At 35.6% G+C, this 10946-nt stretch overlaps 1 protein-coding gene across 1 annotated transcript; it reads left to right on the plus strand.

The window, feature by feature from the left end:
• Positions 1-1855: 1855 nt before the first annotated feature.
• On the plus strand, positions 1856-4176 carry LOC127972399 (serine/threonine-protein kinase pim-2-like). Its single transcript, XM_052575861.1, has 6 exons — positions 1856-2153; positions 2472-2687; positions 2790-2884; positions 3283-3658; positions 3765-3941; positions 4088-4176. Exons 1-6 carry the CDS (start codon positions 1856-1858, stop codon positions 4174-4176), a joined length of 1251 nt encoding a protein of 416 aa, XP_052431821.1.
• The last annotated feature ends 6770 nt before the right edge of the window (positions 4177-10946 follow it).

A 10946-nucleotide genomic window follows, 5' to 3' on the forward strand; every position in this document is an offset into this window, starting at 1 on the left:
TTGCCAGCCTGCAGTCCAGATCTTTCATCCATAGAAAACATTTGGTGCATCATAAAGAGGAAGATGCGACAAAGACCTAAGACAGTTGAGCAAATAGAAGCCTGTAATAGACAAGAATGGGACAGTATTCCTATTCCTAAACTTGAGCAACTTGTCTCCTCAGTCTCCAGATGTTTGCAGACTGTTATAAAAAGAAGAGGGGATGCCACACAGTGGTAAACATGGCCTTGTCCCAACTTTATTGAGATGTGTTGATGCCATGAAATTTAAAATCAACTTATTTTCCCCTTAAAATTATACATTTTCTCAGTTTAAACATTTGATATGTTATCTGTGTTGAATTCTGAATAAAATATTGCAATTTGTCAATCAGAATAATTTCTTTCTGTGTTTACGATTTGTACAGTGTCCCAACTTTTTTGCAATCGTGTTTGTACACTTGACCCAACTAAATTTTTCATATTTAAATATTCTGATATGTTGGTGAATTTAACGAAAACAGGACCGAAAAGAAGATGTACTCAAGTAAATATGCTAGTTAAAAGAGGTTCAATTGAAAACCCTAATTTTTTTTGACACTTTTTGCATGTTTACACAGTTTGATTGGAATTAAAAGCATAAAATAATATAATATTCTGTTCACAATTAATATTTATTTGTAAATTGTAATTGATCTCATCTTTCATTTCAAGCATGCTCTTTTTGGTAAATAATTACTTTAACTTCACACAAACTTTATTAGGACAAAATTAATATTTGAGATGGAAATTACTACAATGGAAAATGATGGGATGAAAAAAAAACTTACATTTCTTCTCTTTGTATGTGCCAATACTTCTCTCTATATGTATTAATGATATGTTAATAATAAGAACGGTTTTGTTACAATAAAATAAGTCCAAGTAGCTAAAATAAATTATGAATGCATAGTAAACTGTTAAAAATATAAGCTTTAAACTGGCCTTAGCGTAGAGGGGGAAATGAAATCTGGTAGCTTTAATTAATCGATTCCAAATTGAAGAAACACCTTTATAAAACAATGTCAGACAATGTTCTCACCTGTATTCTAACATCTTACCCCGTCTCATTGCTTGAGAGAGCACTCTCACTTTTTCGGACAATATACGACTGCAGTGTCGTTGAACGGATTTTGATTTACATCGACAGAACAACGCCGAGCTGAAAGCAGGAATCCGCTGTAATGTGAACAACATCATCATGTCAGCAGAGAGTGAGGCTCATGAAAGTCTGGATCCAGCTTCGATTTCTCTGCTTCTTCCGCTTTCAGTGAAGGCACATTTCACGTCCAGTACTGGGATGAAATGTAATTTTTGATAGATTATTAAAATTAAACCAATGCACTTTTATAACAGCTCGATTAGTCTCACACGTTTCTGTTTTGACATTCGCGCTGCTCTAATAACGTCACATGTACGTAGCGTCCCATTGGTCGAACTTCCAGTATTGGTAAAGCGTCCGAGTCATTTAACTGAATCACTTCAAAGAATCGGTTAAAAAATTATTCAGTCCAGTTTTTTAATTTATTTAAATTACACAGAGTCTATTTCAAAGGCCCGTAGTGTGTGTGTGTGTGTATTTGTACAACAACTATACAATTTAGCCGGATGAATTTAATAAGCTAGCTACTGTAAAAAAAAAAAAAAAAAAAGACGCTGATTTTTTTTTCGATTTCCTCAGCTACGTCAGAGCCGCTGTGATGTCAGAAAAAACTTAGAACTTTTAGAATGTTGCGCGAGTATTATAACCGTAACCGTACAGAGCTCCTCACTTCACTCATTTAGGTTTCTCAGTTTGTTGCTGCTGAAGTCTGATTGATACACGACAGAAATTTATCATGGGACAGAGTACTTCACGAGTACAACCGTTTACGGAGAGCGAGCAGGTCTACGACCTCCCTCACAGTAAACCCCCAAAATCCAGCCCCGACACGGCAGAGAAACATCATCCTCATCGGCCTGATGAGAAGACTGTGGATGAAGGGGAGGGAACTGTGCTTCCCACCTCTCCTCTGAAAGACGAGAAGAAGAACAATAAAAAGAAAGTGGGCCACTTCTTAAAATGGTTCTCTTCCCGTTTGAGGAAAAAAATTACCAAAATCAAGATCTCAGGTCAGGATGAGATGAAAGACCAAGGTACTGAGACAGAAACATCCGGGAGAACCGACGGTAAAAACTGCAATTCATTTTCTGGAGCGCTTTATATTTAAGTGTCACTTAATTATTCACACCTAAATATGAATATCTATGGGAACTTTCCTGTCCCATGATTGTAAAACAGTCTTTTTAGCTTCTCTTCTGTAATACATTAGGCCTACTTCGAAATGTAAGAGTGAAACAGGATAGTTATGTTTGCATGTTTAATAGGTGATCAAATTCTGTCGGTATGAAATATATTTATTATTTATTTAGTCACTGCTACCTAACATCTTGTGCTGGTATTCTCCTCTTTAGATCAGAAGCCTCAACAGCCCATCTGCAGATCTGTAGAGGTCACTGATCTCGAGGAACCTCACACCAGTGTTCTTCAAGTCCCTCCTGCTGCTGAGCCTCTGGTGCAGAAAGACCTCCAAACTCAAGACCACGATGCTCCAGTCAGTGTGAGAGCAGGTGAAGTGTCTCCTCTGATGATAGAATTGGACAGCAATGAAGTGGACACGAGACCTGAAGGTGAGTTTATTGCCACAATCCCAAACATAACACACACATGCCCTTATCTTTGAAGCAGTACCACTAAACATTGTTTTTATTTTTATTTTCATCTTTTAATAGACAACATTTGCCGCCGATATGCAATTGGCAGCAAGCTGGGTCAAGGTGGATTTGGTGCCGTCTATAATGCGACTCGTTTGGAGGATAGACTTAAGGTTTGATTATTTTTACTTAACATCAACTGCTCTTGGCCTTTACACTCTTAAAAATAAAGATTCTTTATCGGCTTCATGAAGATCAAAATATTTTCCACATTAAGAAAAATATGTGCTTTTAAGAAGTGTTCACTGAAATGTTCTTTGGAGAAGCTTTATTTTTAAGAGTGTAGGATTAAAATTCATGCTTTGGCTATGTTTTTTAAATAATTTATGGCATCCTACACATATAAATTGTTTTTTTGTTATGTTCATCAGGTGGCAATGAAATTCGTCAAAAAGACAAAACACACGGAATATATCAGCATTGTGAGTGTGATTTTTCACTAGACTAGACACACTTTCCCAAGACTGAGTTAAATTCCAATTCTACATTATAAAATGTTTCTTTCTTCCAGCCTGATCATCCCAAGCCCCTTCCCAAAGAAGTCGCCCTGACAATTCTGGCCAATAAAGGCCCAGTGATGGATATTATTAGGCTGCTGGACTGGCAGGACCAGCAGAACTTCTACGTCATTGTCGTCCAGCGCTTCTCACACTGCATGGATGTTTTACGCTTTGTGCAACGCAATGGAGGCAGCATCGATGAGAAGTTAGCGAAGCTCATCATGTTTGGCGCAACACTAGCCGCCAGTGCATGTTGTAGACGTGGAGTTTACCATGGGGACATCAAGTTAGAGAACCTGCTGATAAACTTGGAGAACCTCCAAATCAAACTAATTGACTTTGGATGTGGCAGTGTCCTGACAGAATCTGCCTACACAAGCTTCAGTGGTGTGTTTTATCTCTAAAAACTTTTGTGAATCAGTTTACTCAATACTTAATGGTAAGAAGACATGCTGTGGTAATGACTAAAACACTAAAACTCTTTTTCCTCCAGGAACAGTTATGTACTGTCCTCCCGAGTACATACTGAAGGGGGAGTTCCATGGAAAGCCAGCGACGGTCTGGTCTTTAGGGATCCTCTTGTTCAGAATGCTGTGTGGACACTTTCCAGATAGTTACGACTTCTACAGGACCAACTTGAACACCTGGTCCAAACCTGGCTTGACAGAAGGTGAGTTCTTCTTCACAAGTACAACTCTACCACAGAAACTTTACTGGAGATGGACATATGGATAATGCAGCAGATTTTACATCTTAGAATAAAAGCAGATGTAGTTTACAGTAATAATCAGACGTCTCTTCCATCTTTCTGCACAGAATGCTGCTATTTGATCTGCTCCCTTCTGCAGCAAAAGCCAGAACGTCGGATTGATCTGGACAGGATTGTTTACCATGACTGGTTTTAGGTACTGAGCCTAAGATGAGCTAAAAACTATTTGATTTGAGATTTGACTAGACTTGTTAGACTTGTTCTTTAAAATAAGGGTTCTTTACTGGCATCTAATGGTTCCATGAAGAACCTTTCAACATCCACTGCACAAAAGGTTATTTAGATTAATTAAATATTTAAATCACAATAAGAATAAAATGGTTCTTTTAAAGGTGGGGTATGTATTTTTTCAAAAATGCTTTAGAAAACTGAGTCGGACAGAGTACCAAAACATGTAGCCAATCAGCAGTAAGGGGCGTGTCTACTCATGATGGGGAAGAGAGAGAGAGCGCTCAGTGCACAGGACAGACATTAGCCAAGCCAAATGATGACAGAAAGATAGAGATGAAAAAAAATAAAAAAAATAAAACATCTGCCGAACAAAAGATGGCTTACGATAAGGCAAGAAGTAGAACCCGTGTAAATATTGGATCAGCTTTACAGCGCTGAAGAGAACTCAAGAAGCGTGAAGGCCTTCGATCCACATCGAGGTTGCTTTGTTTCTTCTCGATAGGCGAGTAACATTGGTTTTGCTTTAATTCACAGAACTAATATATGTTGTTAAAATAAATAGTATACGCAAACCATATTGCTTTCACTTAATGATGACATCATACCCTCCGTTAGCTGCCACAGCTGATTCCACCATAATCGTTGTCTGGGTTGTGTACATATGTGTGGAGCGGAGCTATTAAAATAGGGGCGAGACCCTTTTGGGGTAGGGGCGTGTTTGTTTTGGTGATTTGAAATATCAACATTGGCTACCAGAAATCACTTACCCCACCTTTAAGAACTGATCACTGAAATGTTCTTTGGAGAACCCTGAATGGTTCTTCTATTGCAAATTCACTATATATATATATATATATATATATATATATATATATATATATATATATATATATAGTATTATTTTTTAAATGTAGGATGAAAATGCACACTTTAAATTTATATATATATATATTTTTTTGATTTGTTAAGGTATTCCATCCTCTGGTATATTAATTGTTTTTTCCATCAGGTAGCAGTAAAATTTGTCAAAAAGTCAAAACAAGTGGAAAGTATCAGTATTGTGAGTACAAGGGATTTTTCAATAGAAATATTAATTACCCAAGACTGAGTAAAAATCACTATTTATAAAAAATAAATAAAAAAAAAGGCCAAAAATGTTTCTTTCATCCAGTCTAAAGAGCCCAAGGCCCTTCCCCAAAACGTGGACCTATCAATCCAGTGATGGACATTATTAAGATGCTGGACTGGAAGGACCTTCAGGACGTCTACAGTTCGTCAGTCGTCCAGCGTTTATCACACTGCATGGATGCGTTCCACTTTGTGTAACACAAACAGAGGCAGCATTGAGCATCCTCTTGTTCAGAATGCTGTGTGGATATATTCTAGATAGTTTCAGCATCTACAGGACCAACATGAACACCTGGTCCAAACCTGGCTTGACAGAAGCGGAGTTCTTCTCCACAAGTACAATTCTACTACAAAACTTTATAGGATTAACTGGAGATGGCATATGGATAATGCAGCAATATATCCTGTTTTACTGACCTAAAGAGCTTTCAGCTTGGAATAGAGCGAATGTAGTTTACAGTAATAATCAGATGTCTCTTCCATCTTTCTCCACAGAATGCTGCCATTTGATCTGCTCCCTTCTGCAGCAAAAGCCAGAACGTCAGCTTGATCTGGACAGGATTATTCATCATGACTGGTTTTAGGTACTGCGCCTAAGATGAGCTAAAAACAATTAAAAACAGCATCTGTTCTAATAATGAATTTAACAATAAAGCTAATTTCTGTGTTTTGTTCCAGGTGTAAGACCGATCACTGTCACTCTGAAAGTGTCATCTGTGGAGATGTTTCGTCTTCCAGGAAGAACTGAGTCTTCGTCCATCCACTTTAACATCTTACAGGGCCAGCAAGCTCTGGTAGCATTTGTGCCTTTGGCTTGAGGCAGCAATATTAACGACTGGAGATGTTGCTTGCTGAAGGATGTGAAAATTGATGTACTTTTGTAAATAATAATAAAAACATGATTTCATCTGAAAGGTGAAGAGTGAGCCTTCAGACAGACACAGTCTATTAATACATTTAGTTAACTGTATTTCAAATAAATGCTGTTATTTTAAACTTTCTTTTTCAACAAATAATCCTGAAAAAAGGCATCAAGTTTTCCACAAAATAATAAGCAGAAGAACTGTTTACCACTGATAAAAATAATTGTTTCTTAAGTAATTATATTATAGTAAGAATATTCAAATGATTTCTGAAGGATCATTAATTGGTTATAATTGTATTATTATTCTTTATAATCATGATTTGTTATTAATTGCACATTATACAGCTAATTTAAGAATAAATGAATGAAAATACATTTAAAATAATATAATAATAATTTTTACTACTATTCAAAAGTTTTAGGCAGTAAGGTTTTTTAAACATTTCTAATAATACAAACTGTATAATAAAATATGTAAAATTAATAAGTACACACAGCTTCTTAAGCAACAAATCAGAATATTTTAATGATCTCTGAAGGGTCATGTGACACCGAAGACTGAAGTAATGACACTAAAATGCTTTACATTAATAAATGTCTTCTTAAAATATATTAAAACTGAACAGTTATTTTTATTTGTATAGATATTTCACAATACTTTGATCAAATAAATGCAGCCTTTGTGGGCATAAGAGACTTCTTTTGAGAAATCTTACTGATGCCAATCTTTAAACGGTAAATGATCACTTCTAACTCTGAAGAATGACTGGATCGCAGCAGAAGCCTCACTGCGGATCCTGAGCAAAGAGCTGAAGGCATTTGTTTGGCATCTGAGGTGAGAAAACTGCCTGACATACTCCAGAGAATGACGCTCCTTGATCTTGAATGGAAAGTCCTAGAGCAGACATACTGGATCAGTATATTAACCGTGATCTAATCATGACTTTTATTAATCACTTTTCATCAGATTTATCTGACGGATTCATTTTCAAAGTAAAGACTCACCACAGGATTGCATTCTCCAACACTTTATCAGTGGTGTAATGTAACGAAGTAAAAATATTTCTAAAGGTAGAAAAGTAAAAGTAAAACTTCTACTTTTACTCCACTACATTTTCTAATTAAAATGAATACTTTTACTCTGATACATTTCCCCTAAGTATAATCGTTACTCACTACAAGTCTGGCGTTTGCAAGTTAGACTCCTAAAAAAAACACCTTTGCTCGCCCAAACAAGTGAGAACCGTGCACAACCTCTGATTATTTCATTTTCCACTCGAGTCGAGTCAGGGGTGGTCGATATACAGCATCGTCTGTGAAAACATGGTAAGTGATGTTGTAATGATGTGCAATCTGACATTATCAAGTAGGCTGTATCACCAAATCACACACAGAGTGCAACTCATTGATTTATTAGTCTATTAAAACTCAAAATCCCAGTCTTTCTGAATTGTAGATGGCAAAAATGGTTCTGTATGCTTTTTATATTTATATAACTTAACATAGGCTTAGTTAACTTAATCTATATCATACATGAACGCATTAAATAATTTTATAAAAGTTCAGTAAATAAATAAATGACTTACATTTTAGACATAATATTGCTTATTTTTGCTAATGAAAATAGTTCCAATCAAAGATCACAGCACTGTTTTGCATCTCTGAGCAATAGACGGTGTTTATTTATTGAATAGATCAGCTTTTTGAACGAATCGGTTGAATAAATGATTCAGTGATTCACTCATTAACACAGTCAAATGCTTTGTTTCTGAATGAATCAGTTGCTTTAATGAATCGGTTGAATCTCAATGACTCACTCATTAACATTCACTTGCTGTCACCTGCTGGCAGTTTTAATTTCACATTTAGACTATGTTTTTATGTTTTTAATTATTTCATATCAGCATTCAATATTTTATGTTAAAAACAAAACATTAGGCCTATTTATACATCTGTATCTTCAGTTTAAATGCATCCATGTCCCCTCTGAGATACATAAACTGTGTAAATGCTTTTTCAGATGCAGATTCCAGAAATGTTTTCTTATGTTGGAATGAAAGACACTTAGTACCAGAAGACCCCCCCAAAAAATTTTTTTTCCACATTTGTACTTTTACTTTCAATACTTATGTTTAAGATTAAAAAAAATACTTTTCATACAAGTACAATAAATATCACATACTTAAGACTTTTGCTCAAGCAATATTCTAATCGGTGACTTCAACTTCTACCAAAGTCATTTTCTGATAAGATATCTGTACTTTTACTTGAGAATGACTTTCAGGTACTTTATACACCACTGCACTTTAAAATGCTGAGCATGTAACTCCATATTCTGTCTCTTACTTGGGCTCTTCTCTAAGGTGCCAGTGATGTCAACAGCACAGCCAAATGTGAGGTCTCTTGACAAGAAGGGAGGATTTATCAAAACTATACATCTACAGAGGACCCAAAGACTTTTTAAACAAATCAGAGTTACATTTTCTTGCCATTTTTGCCAATTAAAGGTGATAATTTTTTTTTTTGTGGATGTAAGAAATGAGTTCCCACAGATTTACACAGGTGTACTTTTTGTCTTGCTGAAGCTGGAACTATATATGTATGTATGTATGTATGTATGAATTGATTATGTTTTGCTTGTAAAGTGCTTGTGTTCAGGGCTTCGAGGAAGGAGCATTGTCTCCTGTAACAAAAAACCTTAGGTGCCAAATAAATTTTTTTAGGTGCCACAGAATAAATGGATTTTATTTAGTTTATACGTTCATTATTATTATTATTATTATTGTTTACATTTTAACATTTCAGTCATACTGTCATGTGTTCATGTCTTCTCTTTTCTTGACTTTATCAGCGTTTTAATCCAACTTATAGATGACCTGGGAACTAAGGTTTGGTTAAAGTGGGAACTAAATGTCTTTTCCAAATTGAAATACAGTCACAAAGAAATGTTCATATCTGTACCGATATCATGGACCGTAATCATCACTTGGCCACGGAGTGTAGTTTGGGCTCCTCCTCAATTCATCCTGTAAATGTTGTCATACACTCTTAAAAATAAAGGTGCTTAACAAAGCCATAGAAGAACTTTTATGTCTAAATGGTTTCATAAAAAACCTTTTACACAGCTGAAGAACTTTTATTTTTCACAAAAGGTTCTTTGTGGCAAAATAATGTTCTTCAGATTTTAAAAAGGTCAGAAAGAGACGGTTCTTTAAAGAACCTTTGACTAAATGATTCTTTGTGGAACCAAAAATGGCTCTGTGAAAAACCTTTATTTTTATATAATGGCACTTAAATATAGCAAAATGCACCTCTTTATGGTTATTTTTCTAGCTGACTGATGAGTTTATGGACACCAAAGGGTTATCCTGAGGTAAATGCATATTACATTGCAATGTTTACAAGCTTTACATGTTTTCCGCAGTTTGAAACTGTTGTACTGTAGGCTTTCTTATAAAATAGCATACCTTTTGAAGGTAATTCATGTTCATTATGTACTATAGTAGTAAAGAGAAAGTTTAAATGGGTTACTTGCCACTTGAACGGAGGCACTAACTCGCTGTGCGGCAGAGATGAGGGCTGCATCCAAAAACTGAAAATTGCTGTCTTCGGAGGATGCATTCCAATGTAGAAGGGCATCAAGACACGTCCAAATTCAGTGTTAGCTTCAAGTTTCTGTCTCCTGAGATGCCTTCATCTGGCCGGTTTTTAAAGGCAGCACAGATGTATCCGTCGCTGCCTTTAAATTGTAATTGATCTCATCTTTCATTTCAAGCATGCTCTTTTTGGTAAATAATTACTATCATTTCACACAAACTTTATTAGGACAAAATTAATATTTGAGATGGAAATTACTACATGGAAAATGATGGGATGAAAAAAAAACTTAAATTCCTTCTCTCTGTATGTGCCAATACTTCTATATGTATTAATTATATGTTAATAATAAAGAACGTTTTTGCCACAATAGAATAAGTCCAAGTAGCTAAAATAAATTATGAATGCATAGTAAACTGTTAAAAATATAAGCTTTAAACTGGCCTTAGCGTAGAGGGGGAAATGAAATCTGGTAGCTTTAATTAATCGATTCCAAATTGAATAAACACCTTTATAAAATAATGTCGTACAATGTTCTCACCTGTATTCTAACATCTTACCCCGTCTCATTGCTTGAGAGAGCACTCTCACTTTTTCGGACAATATACGACTGCAGTGTCATTGAAAGGATTTTGAACTACATCGACAGAACAACGAAGAGCTGAAAGCAGGAATCTGCTGTATCCAGGGTCTGGATCCAGCTTCGATTTCTCTGTTTCTTCCGCTTTAAGTGAAGGCATTGTTTGGAAGGAACTGTATTGCACCGATTACTACTACATTGTCAACCGTCTCAGAGTGTCGATTACCACATTTGATGTCCAATGGCCACGAGAGAAATGAAGAGGAGGCAGTTGTACTAAATTGTAATAATTAACTCTTTATGATGCTGAATATCAATGATCAAATACACAATGTACATATTTACCATAAAGGTAGATCACAAATAGCAAATAAAATATACATATTAAGAGTGTAGGCCTGCACAAAATAACAAACAAACAAATTAAATTACTTCAACAGATGTGGATTTCAAGGATACAGATGGAGGCTGATTTCACAAATATGTAGTGGAAACAAGGGGTGCAACAGTCTGTGTTGGTCTTCACATTTCTTTAAGAGGTTCAAATATCAGGATAGAGATGTGA

Source organism: Carassius gibelio, chromosome B15 (assembly GCF_023724105.1).
Source record: "Carassius gibelio isolate Cgi1373 ecotype wild population from Czech Republic chromosome B15, carGib1.2-hapl.c, whole genome shotgun sequence".
NCBI classification, from domain to species: domain Eukaryota; kingdom Metazoa; phylum Chordata; class Actinopteri; order Cypriniformes; family Cyprinidae; genus Carassius; species Carassius gibelio.